The sequence below is a fragment of the Carettochelys insculpta genome, chromosome 1, assembly GCF_033958435.1.
Source record: "Carettochelys insculpta isolate YL-2023 chromosome 1, ASM3395843v1, whole genome shotgun sequence".
In the NCBI taxonomy this organism is placed as follows: Eukaryota; Metazoa; Chordata; order Testudines; family Carettochelyidae; genus Carettochelys; species Carettochelys insculpta.
This window is the reverse complement of record NC_134137.1, coordinates 1078301-1096071: the sequence shown is the minus strand read 5'-3', so window position 1 is coordinate 1096071 and position 17771 is coordinate 1078301. Positions and strand designations below refer to the sequence as shown.

The 17771-nt window shown below is 71.9% G+C and overlaps 1 protein-coding gene across 1 annotated transcript; it reads left to right on the top strand.

The window, feature by feature from the left end:
• The first annotated feature begins 9540 nt into the window (after window positions 1–9540).
• Window positions 9541–16801, top strand: SMPD1 (sphingomyelin phosphodiesterase 1). Its single transcript, XM_075011464.1, has 6 exons — window positions 9541–9802; window positions 10552–11321; window positions 12348–12519; window positions 14619–14695; window positions 14926–15071; window positions 15994–16801. The coding sequence occupies exons 1-6, from the start codon at window positions 9608–9610 to the stop codon at window positions 16398–16400; spliced, it is 1767 nt and encodes a 588-aa protein (XP_074867565.1). The 5' UTR covers window positions 9541–9607; the 3' UTR covers window positions 16401–16801.
• Window positions 16802–17771: the final 970 nt, after the last annotated feature.

Genomic DNA, 17771 nt, shown 5'->3' with positions numbered 1-17771 from the left:
TGGCAGGGTGGTTTGGGGGACGGGGCTGTGGAGGTGGGGGCTGGCAGGGTGATTTGGGGGACGGGGCTGTGGAGGTGGGGTTTGGCAGGGTGGTTTGGGGGACGGGGCTGAGGAGGTGGGGGCTGGCAGGGTGGTTTGGGGGACGGGGCTGAGGAGGTGGGGGCTGGCAGGGTGATTTGGGGACGGGGCTGGGGTGGTGTGGGCTGGCAGGGTGGTTTGGGGGACGGGGCTGTGGAGGTGGGGGCTGGCAGGGTGGTTTGGGGGACGGGGCTGTGGAGGTGGGGGCTGGCAGGGTGGTTTGGGGGACGGGGCTGTGGAGGTGGGGGCTGGCAGGGTGGTTTGGGGGACGGGGCTGAGGAGGTGGGGTTTGGCAGGGTGGTTTGGGGGACGGGGCTGTGGAGGTGGGGGCTGGCAGGGTGGTTTGGGGGATGGGGCTGAGGCAGTGGGGGCTGGCAGGGTGGTTTGGGGGACGGGGCTGTGGAGGTGGGGTTTGGCAGGGTGGTTTGGGGGAAGGGGCTGAGGAGGTGGGGTTTGGCAGGGTGGTTTGGGGGACGGGGCTGAGGAGGTGGGGGCTGGCAGGGTGGTTTGGGGGATGGGGCTGAGGAGGTGGGGTTTGGCAGGGTGGTTTGGGGGACGGGGCTGTGGAGGTGTGGGCTGGCAGGGTGGTTTGGGGGACGGGGCTGAGGAGGTGGGGGCTGGCAGGGTGGTTTGGGGGACGGGGCTGAGGAGGTGGGGGCTGGCAGGGTGGTTTGGGGGACGGGGCTGAGGAGGTGGGGGCTGGCAGGGTGGTTTGGGGGACGGGGCTGGGGTGGTGTGGGCTGGCAGGGTGGTTTGGGGGACGGGGCTGAGGAGGTGGGGGCTGGCAGGGTGGTTTGGGGGACGGGGCTGAGGAGGTGGGGGCTGGCAGGCTGGTTTGGGGGACGGGGCTGGGGTGGTGTGGGCTGGCAGGGTGGTTTGGGGGACAGGGCTGGGGTGGTGTGGGCTGGCAGGGTGGTTTGGGGGACGGGGCTGAGGAGGTGGGGGCTGGCAGGGTGGTTTGGGGGACGGGGCTGAGGAGGTGGGGGCTGGCAGGGTGGTTTGGGGGACGGGGCTGAGGAGGTGGGGGCTGGCAGGGTGGTTTGGGGGACGGGGCTGTGGAGGTGGGTTTGGCAGGGTGGTTTGGGGGACGGGGCTGAGGAGGTGGGGTTTGGCAGGGTGGTTTGGGGGACGGGGCTGAGGAGGTGGGGTTTGGCAGGGTGGCTTGGGGGACGGGGCTGTGGAGGTGGGGGCTGGCAGGGTGGCTTGGGGGACAGGGCTGAGGAGGTGGGGTTTGGCAGGGTGGTTTGGGGGACGGGGCTGAGGAGGTGGGGGCTGGCAGGGTGGCTTGGGGGACAGGGCTGAGGAGGTGGGGTTTGGCAGGGTGGTTTGGGGGACGGGGCTGTGGAGGTGGGGGCTGGCAGGGTGGTTTGGGGGACGGGGCTGAGGAGGTGGGGGCTGGCAGGGTGGTTTGGGGGACGGGGCTGTGGAGGTGGGGGCTGGCAGGGTGGTTTGGGGGACGGGGCTGTGGAGGTGTGGGCTGGCAGGGTGGTTTGGGGGACGGGGCTGAGGAGGTGGGGGCTGGCAGGGTGGTTTGGGGGACGGGGCTGAGGAGGTGGGGTTTGGCAGGATGGTTTGGGGGACGGGGCTGAGGAGGTGGGGGCTGGCAGGGTGGTTTGGGGGACGGGGCTGAGGAGGTGGGGGCTGGCAGGGTGGTTTGGGGGACGGGGCTGTGGAGGTGGGGTTTGGCAGGGTGGTTTGGGGGAGGGGGCTGAGGAGGTGGGGTTTGGCAGGGTGGTTTGGGGGACGGGGCTGAGGAGGTGGGGGCTGGCAGGGTGGTGTGGGGGACGGGGCTGTGGAGGTGGGGGCTGGCAGGGTGGTTTGGGGGACGGGGCTGAGGAGGTGGGGTTTGGCAGGGTGGTTTGGGGGACGGGGCTGTGGAGGTGGGGTTTGGCAGGGTGGTTTGGGGGACGGGGCTGAGGAGGTGGGGGCTGGCAGGGTGGTTTGGGGGACGGGGCTGAGGAGGTGGGGGCTGGCAGGGTGGTTTGGGGGACGGGGCTGTGGAGGTGGGGGCTGGCAGGATGGTTTGGGGGACGGGGCTGAGGAGGTGGGGGCTGGCAGGGTGGTTTGGGGGACGGGGCTGAGGAGGTGGGGGCTGGCAGGGTGGTTTGGGGGACGGGGCTGAGGAGGTGGGGTTTGGCAGGGTGGTTTGGGGGACGGGGCTGTGGAGGTGGGGGCTGGCAGGGTGGTTTGGGGGACGGGGCTGTGGAGGTGGGGGCTGGCAGGGTGGTTTGGGGGACGGGGCTGAGGAGGTGGGGTTTGGCAGGGTGGTTTGGGGGACGGGGCTGAGGCGGTGGGGGCTGGCAGGGTGGTTTGGGGGACGGGGCTGAGGAGGTGGGGTTTGGCAGGGTGGTTTGGGGGATGGGGCTGAGGAGGTGGGGGCTGGCAGGGTGGTTTGGGGGATGGGGCTGTGGAGGTGGGGGCTGGCAGGGTGGTTTGGGGGACGGGGCTGAGGAGGTGGGGTTTGGCAGGGTGGTTTGGGGGACGGGGCTGAGGAGGTGGGGTTTGGCAGGGTGGTTTGGGGGACGGGGCTGAGGAGGTGGGGGCTGGCAGGGTGGTTTGGGGGACGGGGCTGAGGAGGTGGGGTTTGGCAGGGTGGTTTGGGGGACGGGGCTGTGGAGGTGGGGGCTGGCAGGGTGGTTTGGGGGACGGGGCTGAGGAGGTGGGCTGGCAGGGTGGTTTGGGGGACGGGGCTGAGGAGGTGGGGGCTGGTAGGGTGGTTTGGGGGACAGGGCTGAGGAGGTGGGGTTTGGCAGGGTGGTTTGGGGGACGGGGCTGAGGAGGTGGGGTTTGGCAGGGTGGTTTGGGGGACGGGGCTGTGGAGGTGGGGTTTGGCAGGGTGGTTTGGGGGACGGAGCTGTGGAGGTGGGGTTTGGCAGGGTGATTTGGGGACGGGGCTGTGGAGGTGGGCTGGCAGGGTGGTTTGGGGGACGGGGCTGTGGAGGTGGGGGCTGGCAGGGTGGTTTGGGGGACGGGGCTGAGGAGGTGGGGTTTGGCAGGGTGGTTTGGGGGACGGGGCTGAGGAGGTGGGGGCTGGCAGGGTGGTTTGGGGGATGGGGCTGAGGAGGTGGGGTTTGGCAGGGTGGTTTGGGGGACGGGGCTGTGGAGGTGGGGTTTGGCAGGGTGGTTTGGGGGACGGGGCTGTGGAGGTGGGGTTTGGCAGGGTGGTTTGGGGGAAGGGGCTGAGGAGGTGGGGGCTGGCAGGGTGGTTTGGGGGATGGGGCTGAGGAGGTGGGGTTTGGCAGGGTGGTTTGGGGGACGGGGCTGTGGAGGTGGGGTTTGGCAGGGTGGTTTGGGGGACGGGGCTGAGGAGGTGGGCTGGCAGGGTGGTTTGGGGGACGGGGCTGAGGAGGTGGGGTTTGGCAGGGTGGTTTGGGGGACGGGGCTGAGGAGGTGGGGGCTGGCAGGGTGGTTTGGGGGATGGGGCTGAGGAGGTGGGGTTTGGCAGGGTGGTTTGGGGGACGGGGCTGTGGAGGTGGGGTTTGGCAGGGTGGTTTGGGGGACGGGGCTGTGGAGGTGGGGGCTGGCAGGGTGGTTTGGGGGACGGGGCTGTGGAGGTGGGGTTTGGCAGGGTGGTTTGGGGACGGGGCTGAGGCAGTGGGGGCTGGCAGGGTGGTTTGGGGGACGGGGCTGAGGAGGTGGGGTTTGGCAGGGTGGTTTGGGGGACGGGGCTGTGGAGGTGCGGGCTGGCAGGGTGGTTTGGGGGACGGGGCTGTGGAGGTGGGGTTTGGCAGGGTGATTTGGGGACGGGGCTGAGGAGGTGGGGTTTGGCAGGGTGGTTTGGGGGACGGGGCTGTGGAGGTGGGGGCTGGCAGGGTGGTTTGGGGGACGGGGCTGTGGAGGTGGGGTTTGGCAGGGTGGTTTGGGGGACAGGGCTGTGGAGGTGGGGTTTGGCAGGGTGATTTGGGGACGGGGCTGGGGTGGTGCGGGCTGGCAGGGTGGTTTGGGGGACGGGGCTGTGGAGGTGCAGTCTGGCAGGGTGGTTTGGGGGACGGGGCTGTGGAGGTGGGGGCTGGCAGGGTGGTTTGGGGGACGGGGCTGTGGAGGTGCGGGCTGGCAGGGTGGTTTGGGGGACGGGGCTGTGGAGGTGGGGGCTGGCAGGGTCGTTTGGGGGACGGGGCTGTGGAGGTGCGGGCTGGCAGGGTGGTTTGGGGGACGGTGCTGAGGAGGTGGGGGCTGGCAGGGTGGTTTGGGGGACGGGGCTGTGGAGGTGCGGGCTGGCAGGGTGGTTTGGGGGACGGGGCTGTGGAGGTGGGGGCTGGCAGGGTGGTTTGGGGGACGGGGCTGAGGAGGTGGGGGCTGGCAGGGTGGTTTGGGGGACGGGGCTGTGGAGGTGGGGGCTGGCAGGGTGGTTTGGGGGACGGGGCTGTGGAGGTGCGGGCTGGCAGGGTGGTTTGGGGGACGGGGCTGAGGAGGTGGGGGCTGGCAGGGTGGTTTGGGGGACGGGGCTGAGGAGGTGGGGGCTGGCAGGGTGGTTTGGGGGACGGGGCTGTGGAGGTGGGGGCTGGCAGGGTGGTTTGGGGGACGGGGCTGAGGAGGTGGGGTTTGGCAGGGTGGTTTGGGGGATGGGGCTGAGGCAGTGGGGGCTGGCAGGGTGGTTTGGGGGACGGGGCTGAGGAGGTGGGGTTTGGCAGGGTGGTTTGGGGGACGGGGCTGTGGAGGTGCGGGCTGGCAGGGTGGTTTGGGGGACGGGGCTGAGGAGGTGGGGGCTGGCAGGGTGGTTTGGGGGACGGGGCTGTGGAGGTGCGGGCTGGCAGGGTGGTTTGGGGGACGGGGCTGTGGAGGTGGGGGCTGGCAGGGTGGTTTGGGGGACGGGGCTGAGGAGGTGGGGGCTGGCAGGGTGGTTTGGGGGACGGGGCTGTGGAGGTGGGGGCTGGCAGGGTGGTTTGGGGGACGGGGCTGTGGAGGTGCGGGCTGGCAGGGTGGTTTGGGGGATGGGGCTGTGGAGGTGGGGGCTGGCAGGGTGGTTTGGGGGACGGGGCTGTGGAGGTGGGGGCTGGCAGGGTGGTTTGGGGGACGGGGCTGAGGCAGTGGGGGCTGGCAGGGTGGTTTGGGGGACAGGGCTGGGGCGGTGTGGGCTGGCAGGGTGGTTTGGGGGACGGGGCTGTGGAGGTGCGGGCTGGCAGGGTGGTTTGGGGGACGGGGCTGAGGAGGTGGGGTTTGGCAGGGTGGTTTGGGGGACGGGGCTGAGGAGGTGGGGTTTGGCAGGGTGGTTTGGGGGACGGGGCTGAGGAGGTGGGGGCTGGCAGGGTGGTTTGGGGGACGGGGCTGTGGAGGTGGGGGCTGGCAGGGTGGTTTGGGGGACGGGGCTGAGGAGGTGGGGGCTGGCAGGGTGATTTGGGGGACAGGGCTGTGGAGGTGGGGGCTGGCAGGGTGGTTTGGGGGACGGGGCTGAGGAGGTGGGGTTTGGCAGGGTGGTTTGGGGGATGGGGCTGAGGCAGTGGGGGCTGGCAGGGTGGTTTGGGGGACAGGGCTGGGGCGGTGTGGGCTGGCAGGGTGGTTTGGGGGACGGGGCTGTGGAGGTGCGGGCTGGCAGGGTGGTTTGGGGGACGGGGCTGAGGAGGTGGGGTTTGGCAGGGTGGTTTGGGGGACGGGGCTGAGGAGGTGGGGTTTGGCAGGGTGGTTTGGGGGACGGGGCTGAGGAGGTGGGGGCTGGCAGGGTGGTTTGGGGGACGGGGCTGTGGAGGTGGGGGCTGGCAGGGTGGTTTGGGGGATGGGGCTGAGGAGGTGGGGGCTGGCAGGGTGATTTGGGGGACAGGGCTGTGGAGGTGGGGGCTGGCAGGGTGGTTTGGGGTATGGGGCTGAGGAGGTGCGGGCTGGCAGGGTGGTTTGGGGGACGGGGCTGGGGTGGTGTGGGCTGGCAGGGTGGTTTGGGGGACGGGGCTGTGGAGGTGCGGGCTGGCAGGGTGATTTGGGGGACAGGGCTGTGGAGGTGGGGGCTGGCAGGGTGGTTTGGGGTATGGGGCTGAGGAGGTGGGGTTTGGCAGGGTGGTCTGGGGGACGGGGCTGAGGCGGTGGGGGCTGGCAGGGAGGTTTGGGGGACAGGGCTGGGGCAGTGGGGGCTGGCAGTGGCGGAGGTGCAGGAAGGTTGTTTAGCTGGCCGCAGTAGCCCCTGGCTCTTGGGGGGGTTATAAGCCCCCGCGCCCTTGAGGGACACTGATGAGTGGCCCTGGTTGTCATAGCAATGGGTCCGTATCCATGGCATCAGGCACTGACCTTGCTGGATGCATCTGCAACATGGCCAGATCCGCCCCCCGACTGGAGGCAGGCAGCAGGGGTGGGAGTGGGGGGCCCTGGAAGAGCTGGGAAGGTGGGGGTATGTGGGTGGGAGTGTGTGGCCCTGGCAGAGAAGGAGGTTGGGGTACGTGGGTGGGAGTGGGGGGGCCCGGCAGAACTGGGGAGGGGGTGTGACATTTTGGGGGGCTGACCGCCTTGTACCCCAGTGCTCTCTCATGGCTGTTTGCAGCCCGATAATTCCGCCCCCAGGTGGCTTGGCCTGACAGATGTGCGAAGACGGCTGCTCTCAGGGCCAGACTGGAAGCAGGAGGCCGTCCGCTCCCACTCTTCTCTGAGCAAGTCCAGGGGTCCCCGTACCCTCCTTCCACACAGCAGCTCAAAGAGGGGAACTCCATGGTTCCTGGGGCATCTCCCTGTATGCAAACAGCAGGTGGGGTAAGTACTTGTCCCAGTCGTGGGGTTTCTCAGCATCTGCTTCAGAGTCCCACTGAACCTCTCCACCAGCCCATTGGTCTGCGGGTGGTAGGCTGTGGCCCAGGTGTGCCGGACCCCACACTTGTCCCACAAGCTTTGTCCCCAACGTGCCGACGTGAAGTTGGACCCCTGCTCTGTGAGGACCTCCTTGGGGAACCCCACTCTGCTGAAAATGGACAGCACTGCATCCGCCACGGTGTCAGCGTCGACAGAGGTCAAGGCCACTGCTTCTGGGTATCGCGTGGCAAAATCTACCACTACCAAAATATATTTCTTCCCCGAATGTGTTGCCTTGCTGAAGGGGCCCACTATGTCTATAGCCACTTTCTGGAAAGGCTCCTCTATGATGGGCAGTGGCCTCAAGGCAGCTTTCCCCTTGTCCCAGCTCTTCCCCACCCTCTGGCAGGGATCGCAGGACAGGCAATACAGACGGACAGCTGCAAAGATCCCTGGCCAAAAAAAGTTCTGTAACAACCTTCTCCTGGTGCGGTGGATCCCCTGGTGTCCTGCGAGTGGGACATCATGGGCTAGGTACAGCAACCTGCACCGGTACTTTTGGGGGACCACCAGTTGCCTCTGGACCTTCCATGCCTCCGCTTTGCATCTGGGAGCCCACTCCCGGTACAGGAATCCCTTTTCCCACAGGAGTCTCTCCCTGCAGCCCTCCCCCAGCTGTGGAGCTGGGCTGAGACTGGCCAGTTCCCTCAGCTTCTGCAAGGAGGGGTCTCTCTGCTGCTCTGCCTGGAATTCTTCCGCTGGGGCAGGGGCGGAAGCTACTTCCCCATCCCTGCCTGGCTCCAGCACCCCTGGCCTGTGAGATCTGGTTTTGGGGGTCCCCTTGTGATGGAGTGGGGGGAGTGCATGTGTGAGACTCAGGCTGGATGTGGGAGACAAGCAGAGCAGCTCCCAGCGACTAAGGATGACCCTGGGGCTATAACCTAGGCTGGCAGGTAACACCTCAGCCCTGAACAAAGAGGAGGGAGGAGCCGAGCTGGGTTTGAATGGGGGGCGGCAGTTAGAGGCTGGGGGAAGAGAGAGCTAGAAGGCAGCCAGCCTGAGGAGGGGGAAGCTACACCCCAGAGGGGCACCCCTCGGGCTCTTCTCCCCAGGACAGGTTGGAAGGACTGTCTCTGGCTGCTGTACTGTCGCTTCTGTGAGAAACTGGGCATCTGTTGCCTAAGAAACCTGCTGTTGTACCTGCTGAGTGAGAGTCACTCCTGCCTGTGGATGGGGTGCAGTGCAGGGGGACCCCTGAACCCCATCACACCCCTTTCTCTCAAGATCAGCCCCTGAGGCTTCTGTGGGTTTGGCTGGGTATCTACCCCCGAACCTGGGGAGAGCACCCCTCGTTTTCTTTGGCTATGGGTCAAGACCAGGGACGAGGGCGTTCACCTGGCCAGTGCTCATTAGTACATCCGCCGGCACATGGCTGTGCAGGCCCACCTCCCTGGGGCCTTCCTTATCCCCCCAGTTCAGTGCATCTCTTCCGCCAGCCGAGGGAGTCAGCCCCAGCTGCAGATGGCGGGCAGAGCTTGGGGACCCCAAACCCTGGTCCAGCCCTGATGAATCACTGCGACCCCCCACTCCCGTAGTGCCCCGAGTCGCTGCACCCCCCCGTAGTGCCCCCCAAACCACTGCACCCCCCATAGCACCCCCGTCACTGCACCCCCTGTAGTGCCCCCTAAGTCACTGCACCCCCCGTAGTGCCCCCCAAACTTCACCCCCCAGTGCCTCCAAATCACTGCACCCTCCATAGTGCCCCAAAGCACTGCACCCCCCTGTAGTGCCCCCCAAACCACTGCACCCCCATAGCACCCCCATCACTGCACCCCCCTGTAGTGCTCCCTGAGTCGCTGCACCCCCCCGTAGTGCCCCCCAAACCACTGCACCCCCATAGCACCCCCGTCACTGCACCCCCTGTAGTGCTCCCTGAGTCGCTGCACCCTCCGTAATGCCCCGAGCCGCTGCACCCCGCCAGTGCCTCCAAGTCACTGCACCCCCCATAGCGCCCGAGCCGCTGCACCCCCCAGTGCCTCCAAGTCACTGCACCCCCCATAGCGCCCGAGCTGCTGCACCCTCCGTAGTACCTCCTGAGTCACTGCACCCCCTGTAGTGCTCCCTGAGTCGCTGCACCCCCCAGTGCCTCCAAGTCACTGCACCCCCCATAGCGCCCCCGTCACTGCACCCCCTGTAGTGCTCCCTGAGTCGCTGCACCTTCCGTAATGCCCTGAGCCGCTGCACCCCGCCAGTGCCTCCAAGTCACTGCACCCCCCATAGCGCCCCCGTCACTGCACCCCCTGTAGTGCCCCCTAAGTCACTGCACCCCCCGTAGTGCCCCCCAAACTTCACCCCCCAGTGCCTCCAAATCACTGCACCCTCCGTAGCGCCCGAGCTGCTGCACCCTCCGTAGTACCTCCTGAGTCTCTGCACCCCCATAGCGCCCCTCAGTCGCTGCACCCTCCGTAATGCCACGAGCCGCTGCACCTCCCAGTGCCTCCAAGTCACTGCACCCCCCGTAGCGCCCCTGAGTCGCTGCACCCTCCTTAATGCCCGGCGCCGCTGCACCCCCCAGTGCCTTCAAGTCACTGCACCCCCTGTAGCGCCCGAGCCGCTGCACCCCACCGGCGGCCGGGGGGCGGGGCGGTGCAGGGCGGCCCGGGGGGCGGGGCGGAGGCGGCCGGGGGGCGGGACGGGGAGGGGCGGTGCAGGGCGGCCCGGGGGGCGGGACGGGGAGGGGCGGTGCAGGGCGGCCGGGGGGCGGAGGCAGGCGGTCCGGTCCGGGCCGTGGGACGGGCTCGGCTCGGCAGCGCAGCGGCTCGCCATGGCCCAGGCCGCCCGGCTGCGGGTGCTGCTGGCGCTGGCCGGGCTGGGGGCGCTGGCCCGGCTCGGCTCGGCCCGGCCCGGCCCGGCGGCGCTGGAGGAGCAGCTGGCGGCCGCGGGGGCGCAGTTCGGCTGGCGGAACCTGAGCTGCCCGGTCTGCCGCCTGCTCTTCTCCGCCATCGACCAGGGCGTGCAGGTACCGCCGGCCCAGCCCTCGGACGCCTGGGCTCTTCCGCGGCCCTGGCGGGGGGAGGGGCACGAGCCGGGACGCCTGGGTTCTTCCGCGGCCCTGGCGGGGGGAGGGGCACGAGCCGGGACGCCTGGGCTCTTCCGCGGCCCTGGCGTGGGGGAGGGGCACGAGCCGGGACGCCTGGGCTCTTCCGCGGCCCTGGCGTGGGGGAGGGGCACGAGCCGGGACGCCTGGGCTCTTCCGCGGCCCTGGCGTGGGGGAGGGGCACGAGCCGGGACGCCTGGGTTCCTCTTCTGCTGGGGGGGAAGGGCTGCAAGCCCATACTTGCTGTTCAGGGTGCGCCCACCCACGCTGGGGTGCCCAGGGCTTCCTGGTGTCTGGGAGGGGCCAGGACGCAGTGGGGCCGCGGCTGAGCGCATGGGAGACGGAGGCGGCAGGCTGCTGGGAGAGTGGGCAGAGTTAAGGGTGTTTGCCCCTTGGTGGCCGAGCTGCAGTGATGGCCCTGGGGCCTTCTGTCCCATCAGCGGCTAACCCAGGTGTGCTGGGCTGGGCTGGGCTGGGCTGCCGGGGGGCGCTGGGGCTGTCTGTCCCAGCAGCGGCTAACCCAGGTGGGCTGGGCTGGGCTGGGCTGGGCTGCCGGGGGGCGCTGGGGCTGTCTGTCCCAGCAGCGGCTGACCCAGCTGGGCTGGGCTGGGCTGGGCTGGGCTGGGCTGCCGGGGGGCCCTGGCATGCGCCCTGACGCCCCCTCCTTGCAGATGGAGCCGAGCGAGGCGCGCCTGGGCTGGCTGGCGACCGAGCTGTGCACGGTGCTGCGGCTGGCGCGCCCCCAGGTGTGCAGCCAGGCGGTGCAGCTCTTCCAGAAGGACGTGGTGTCGGTGTGGGCGCGCTCGGTGCTGCGCCCGGCGGAGATCTGCGGCCTGCTGGTGGGCGCCCGCTGCGGGCACTGGGACATCCTGGCCGACTGGAACATCACGCTGCCCACCACCCCCAAGCCCCCTGTGGTGCCACCTGCCCCGCCGCCGCCCGGCGCCCCTACCGCCCGCCTGCTCTTTCTCACCGACATGCACTGGGACCGGGCCTACGCGCCCGGCAGCGCCCCCACCTGCGGCGACCCGCTGTGCTGCCGGGGCGGCCGGGCGCAGGGCTCCCCCTCGGCGGGCGCCGGCTACTGGGGGGAGTACGGCAAGTGCGACCTGCCGCTGCACACCATCAAGAACCTGCTGCAGCACCTGGCGCGCGCCCCCCGCCCCCAGCTGGTGTACTGGGCGGGCGACCTCCCCGCCCACAACGTGTGGCAGCAGAGCCGGGCCGACCAGCTGCTGGCGTTACGCACCCTCAGCGCCCTGCTGCGCAAGTACCTGGCACCCCTGCCCGTCTACCCCGCCGTGGGCAACCACGAGGCCGCGCCCGTCAACGGCTTCCCGCCGCCCTACGTGCAGGGCAACCAGTCCTCTGCCTGGCTCTACGGGGCCATGGCCGAGGCCTGGCAGGGCTGGCTGCCCCCCGAGGCGCTGCAGACCCTCAGGTGGGGCAGGGCTGGGGCTGGGGTGGTAGGGAAAGGCTGGGTGGGTGGGGAGTCGCTCTGGGGGGCAGGGCTGGCTGGGTGTGGGGGGGCACTCTGGCAGGGGAGATCGGCTGGGTGTGGGGGGGCGCTCTGCAGGGGCAGAGGCTGTCCGGGTGGGGGGGCTGCTGGGGGAGGCTGGCTGGATGTGGGGGGGCGCTCTGGGAGGGCGGAAGCTGGTCAGGTGGGGGAGGCAATTGGCGGGGGCAGGGCAGGCCGGGTGGGGGAGGCGCTGTGTGGGAGGCTGCTAGGTGTGGGGGGGTGCTCTGGGGGGGCTGCCGGGGGGGGCTGGCTGGGTGTGGGGGGGCACTCGGGGGGGGTGGAGGCTGGCTGGGTAGGGGGGCTGCTGGGAGAGGGTGGCTGGGGGTGGGGGGGCGCTCTGGGGGGATGGAGGCTGGCCTGGGGGGCGGAGGCTGGCTGGGTGGGGGGGGCAGTCTGGGGGGGCAGAGGCTGGCCTGGGGGGCAGAGCAGGCCGGGTGGGGGAGGCGCTCTGGGGGGCAGAGTAGGCCAGGTGGGGGGGTGCTCTGGGGGGGTGGAGGCTGGCCTGGGGGACAGAGCAGGCTGGGTGGGGGAGGCGCTCTGGGGGGGCGGAGACTGGCTGGGTGGAGGGGGCGCTCTGGGGGGGGCAGAGGCTGGCCTGGGGGGCAGAGCAGGCCGGGTGGGGGAGGTGCTTTGGGGGGGCGGAGGCTGGCCGGGTGTGGGGGGGCGCTCTGGGGGGGCGGAGGCTGGCCTGGGGGGCAGAGCAGGCCGGGTGGGGGGGCGCGCTCTGGGGGGGCGGAGGCTGGCCGGGTGGGGGGGCGCGCTCTGGGGGGGCGGAGGCTCGCCGGCTGGGGGGTGCGCTCTGGGGGGGCGGAGGCTGGCCTGGGGGGCAGAGCAGGCCGGGTGGGGGGGCGCGCTCTGGGGGGGCGGAGGCTGGCCGGGTGGGGGGGTGCGCTCTGGGGGGGCAGGGCAGAAGCCGCCCTCCCCCCCGCCTGACTGGGCTCCCCACAGGGTCGGCGGGTTCTACACGCTGCGCCTGCGGCCCGGTCTGCGCCTCGTCTCCCTCAACATGAACTTCTGCTCGCAGGCCAACTTCTGGCTGCTGCTCAACGCCACCGACCCGGCGGGGCAGCTGCAGTGGCTGGTGGGGGTGCTGCAGGCTGCGGAGCAGCGGGGCGAGAAGGTGGGGCTCTGCTGGCCTGGCTCCAGGAGGGGCCTTTCCTGGGGGCACGGGGGGCGGGGGAGCTCCATGGGGCGGTTGGAGGTGGGGGCGGTGGGGCTCTTCGGGGGGGTGGGGGGCGGTGGCTGCCTCAGGGCTGTTGGAGGTGGGGGGCAGGGAGTTGCTGGGGCTCCACGGGGCGGTGGGAGTTGGGGGGGCCGGGGGCTGGTGGCCACCTCGGGGCTGTTGGGGGCTGGTGGAGGTGGGGGCGGTGGGGCTCCACGGGGCGGTTGGAGGTGGGGGGGCCAGTGGGGCTCCACGGGGGGGCTGGGGGCCAGTGGCCACCTTGGGGCTGTTGGGGGCCGGTGTAGGAGGGGGGCGGTGGCTGCCTCAGGGAGGTTGGGGGTGGGCGGCAGTGGGGTTCCTCGGGGCTGTTGGAGGCAGGGGGGGCCGGGAGCCGGTGGAGGTGGGGGGCGCTGGGGCTCCACGGGGCGGTTGGAGGCAGGGGGGGCCGGGGGCCGGTGGAGGTGGGGGTCGCTGGGGCTCCTCGGGGCTGTTGGAGGCAGGGGGGGCCGGGAGCCCGTGGAGGTGGGGGCTGGGGGTCGCTGGGGTTCCTCGGGGCTGTTGGAGGCGGGGGGGCCGGTGGAGGTGGGGGGCGCTGGGGCTCCACGGGGTGGTTGGAGGCAGGGGGGGCCGGGGGCCGGTGGAGGTGGGGGGCGCTGGGGCTCCTCGGGGCTGTTGGAGGCAGGGGGGGCCGGGAGCCGGTGGAGGTGGGGGCTGGGGGTCGCTGGGGTTCCTCGGGGCTGTTGGAGGCGGGGGGGCCGGTGGAGGTGGGGGGCGCTGGGGCTCCACGGGGCGGTTGGAGGCAGGGGGGGCCGGGGGCCGGTGGAGGTGGGGGGCGCTGGGGCTCCTCGGGGCTGTTGGAGGCAGGGGGGGCCGGGAGCCCGTGGAGGTGGGGGCTGGGGGTCGCTGGGGTTCCTCGGGGCTGTTGGAGGCGGGGGGGCCGGTGGAGGTGGGGGGCGCTGGGGCTCCACGGGGCGGTTGGAGGCAGGGGGGGCCGGGGGCCGGTGGAGGTGGGGGGCGCTGGGGCTCCACGGGGCGGTTGGAGGCAGGGGGGGCCGGGGGCCGGTGGAGGTGGGGGGCGCTGGGGCTCCACGGGGCAGTTGGAGGCAGGGGGGGCCGGTGGAGGTGGGGGTGCTGGGGCTCCTCGGGGCTGTTGGAGGCAGGGGGGGCCGGGAGCCGGTGGAGGTGGGGGCGCTGGGGCTCCTCGGGGCTGTTGGAGGCAGGGGGGGCCGGAAGCCGGTGGAGGTGGGGGGCGCTGGGGCTCCACGGGGCGGTTGGAGGCAGGGGGGGCCGGTGGAGGTGGGGGTCGCTGGGGCTCCTCGGGGCTGTTGGAGGCAGGGGGGGCCGGTGAAGGTGGGGGCTGGGGGTCGCTGGGGTTCCTCGGGGCTGTTGGAGGCAGGGGGGGCCGGTGGAGGTGGGGGGCGCTGGGGCTCCACGGGGCGGTTGGAGGCAGGGGGGGCCGGGGGCCGGTGGAGGTGGGGGGCGCTGGGGCTCCACGGGGCGGTTGGAGGCAGGGGGGGCCGGGGGCCGGTGGAGGTGGGGGGCAGGGAGTTGCTGGGGCTCCTCGGGGCGGTTGGAGGCAGGGGGGGCCGGTGGAGGTGGGGGGGGCCGGGGGCTCCTCGGGGCGGTTGGAGGCAGGGGGGGCCGGGGGCCGGTGGAGGTGGGGGGGGCGCTGGGGCTCCACGGGGCGGTTGGAGGCAGGGGGGGCCGGTGGAGGTGGGGGGCGCTGGGGCTCCTCGGGGCGGTTGGAGGCAGGGGGGGCCGGGAGCCGGTGGAGGTGGGGGGCAGGGAGTTGCTGGGGCTCCTCGGGGCGGTTGGAGGCAGGGGGGGCCGGGGGCCGGTGGAGGTGGGGGGGGCCGGGGGCTCCTCGGGGCGGTTGGAGGCAGGGGGGGCCGGGGGCCGGTGGAGGTGGGGGGCGCTGGGGCTCCACGGGGCAGTTGGAGGTGGGGGCTGGGGGGCGGTGGCTGCCTCAGGGAGGTTGGAGGTGGGGGGCAGGGAGTTGCTGGGGCTGCCTTGGGGCTGTCCCAGCCCCACCCCGCTCACGCCGGCCGCTGTCCCAGGTGCACGTCATCGGGCACATCCCCCCGGCCCACTGCCTGAGGAGCTGGAGCTGGAACTACTATCGCATTGTCGACAGGTGAGCGCTGCCCCGGACGCCTGGGTCCCGCCCCGAGCACTGCCTGCTCCGGCCCCCTGCCGCGGGCCTGGGATGGGGCGACAAGTGGGGTCCCACCCATCCCGTCGGGCGTGTGCAGAGCCTGGGGCAGAGTCTGGCCGGGCTCAGCCCCCCGCCATGGGGCTGCGCTGCAGGCCAGGGCCCCAGGGAGCGGCCAGCCCCTGACGCCTGTCTCTGCCCACCTGCGGCAGGTTCGAGGGCACCATCGCTGCCCAGTTCTTCGGCCACACGCACGTGGACGATTTTGAGATGTTCTACGACGAGGAGACGCTCACGCGCCCCGTCTCCGTGGCCTTTGTGGCGCCCAGCGTCACCACCTACATCAACCTGAACCCCGGTGAGGGCAGGGCGGGGCGGCCCCCAGGGGTGAGGGGACAGACTGGGCTGCCGGTGAGGGTTGGGGTTCAGCCAGCGGGGGGGCTGGATGGGGGCTGGCCCCGGCGGTGGGGTTCAGCCGGCAGGGGCCAGGCTGTGCTGGCGGGGGGCCGGATAGGGCTGCCCCTTGGGGTGGGGGTTCGGCCGGCAGGGGCCAGGCTATGCTGGCGGGGGGGCTGGATGGGGGCTGCCCCCGGGGGTGGGGGGACAGACTGGGCTGCCGGTGAGGGTTGGGGCTGTGCCAGCGGGAGGCCGGATAGGGCTGCCCCTTGGGGAGGGGGTTTGGCCGGCAGGGGCCAGGCTGTGCCGGCGGGGGGGCTGGATGGGGGCCGCCCCCAGGGGTGGGGGTTTGGCCAGCGGGGGGGCCGGAGGGGGGCCGCCCCCAGCGGTGGGGTTCAGCCGGCAGGGGCCAGGCTGTGCCGGCGGGGGGCCGGATAGGGCTGCCCCTTGGGGAGGGGGTTCGGCCGGCAGGGGCCAGGCTGTGCCGGCGGGGGGGCTGGATGGGGGCCGCCCCCAGGGGTGGGGGTTTGGCCAGCGGGGGGGCCGGAGGGGGGCCGCCCCCAGCGGTGGGGTTCAGCCGGCAGGGGCCAGGCTGTGCCGGCGGGGGGCCGGATAGGGCTGCCCCTTGGGGAGGGGGTTCGGCTGGCAGGGGCCAGGCTGTGCCGGCGGGGGGCCGGATAGGGCTGCCCCTTGGGGAGGGGGTTCGGCCGGCAGGGGCCAGGCTGTGCCGGCGGGGGGGCCGGATGGGGGCCGCCCCCAGGGGTGGGGGTTCGGCCAGTGGGGGGGCGGGAGGGGGGCCGCCCCCGGCGGTGGGGTTCGGCCGGCAGGGGGCTGTTCCTCCCCGGGCGCAGGGCCTGAGTCGCCGCTCTGCTCGGCTCCCCCAGGCTACCGCGTCTACGAGCTGGACGGCGACTACCCCGGCAGTTCCCACATGGTGCTGGACCACGAGACCTTCATCCTGAACCTGACGGAGGCCAACGCGCCGGGGGCCGAGCCGCGCTGGCGGCAGCTGTACCGGGCCCGCCAGGCCTACGGGCTGCCCAGCACCTTCCCCGCCGACTGGGACCGGCTGCTCCGGCGCCTCCAGGCGGACGAGCGGCTGTTCCAGCACTTCTGGTACCTGCGCCACAAGGGGCACCCGGTGCAGCTCTGCGACCCGGGCTGCAAGGCCGCCCTGCTCTGCGCCCTGCGCACTGGCCGCTCCGCCGACCCCCGCCTCTGCCAGGGCCTGCAGCCCGCCCTGCCCTTCACCCACGTCCAGGCCCTCTGGCACCAGTGGCGGCTGTGCTGAGCCGAGCCGAGCCGGCCTGGCCCCTCGCTGAAAGACCAGCCCAAGACGGGCGTGCGGCTGGGTGCTGGGGCTGCAGCACCCACCTCCTGCTCCCGCGTGGGGGCCTGGCCCTGCTGAGCGGCCGCCCGCCGAGCCGAGTTCACTGGGCGCTCAGTACAGCACCCAGCTTACCCCCCACGGAGACGCGGCTCCGGAGGGTGCCGGGGCGTGCGCCCGCTCCACTGTCCAGAACAGAGAGGGGCCGAGGACACCCTGCCATGCCTGCAGCCTGGGGGGCCGGGGGCCCACGGCGGCTGTGCCCCGAGGCGTTTGGCTCTCAGGCTGCCCTGCGGATGCTGCAGCCCAGGCAGGAGGTGGGGGCTTACGGCCGGGCCTCCGGGCTCTGCGGACGGTGCCGCTGGGGGGAGCTGGGGGTTAGCAGCTGGCGCTCAGAGGAGCAGTGTAACAAAGGGAGAGGCCGTTCTGTGGGGGCCAGGTCCGTGTCAGGCTGGGGAGTCCCAGAGGAAGGGGCAGGGCCAGGCTGGGGTCCTGCTGCAGGGCCTCGGAGGCAGGGGCCGAGCCGGGCTGGGGGGGCCCTGGAGGCAGGGGCCAGGCTCTCACCATGCAGGCAGCCAGCAGCGCCTTGCTCAGCCCAGCAGCATTGGGCTCGCACCAGAGCACGTGGCCATGGAAGGGGCTGGCGGCGATGAAGGCGAAGGAGCAGATGTCCTGGCCCACACCCGGGCTGGAGAGAAATCGCACCTGGCACTAACCCAGCACTGCCTCCAGCTGGGGGGCAGAGCAGGACTGGGGGCAGTGAAGGGGGGTGTCACACACCACAGAGCCCCCCAGGTTGCACAGCGCAGGGTGGGGGGGTGCAGTGGGGCAGGGTGTGTTTGAGTGACAGGCTGAGCAGTTGCCCCCTGCCCCAGCTGGGGTGACCCCTGGGGCTGTAACCTAGGCTGGCAGGTGACACCTCTGCCCTGAACACAGAGCAGGGAGGAGCTGAGCTGGGTTTGAATCGGGGGCAGCAGTGAGAAGCTGGGGGAGAGGGAGCTGGAAGGCAGCCAGCCTGGAGAGGGGGGAGGCTACACCCCAGAGGGGCCCCCCTCGGGCTCCTCTCCCCAGGACGGGTTGGAAGGACTGTCTCTGCCAGCTGTACTAACCCCTCTGTGCTGAGCTGGGCTCTGTCGCCTCCTAAACCTCCTGTTCCACCTGCTGAGTGAGAGTCACTCCTGCCTGCGGCCGGGGGCAAAGCTTGGGGACCCCGAACCCCATCCCACTGTCAGAGTGGGATGCGCTGCACCCACGGATCAGCTCCCAGCAGCGACTGACTGAGCGCAGGAGAAGGAGTTTCAAGAGCCAGAGGTGGAACAGAGCGATTCGTGGGAG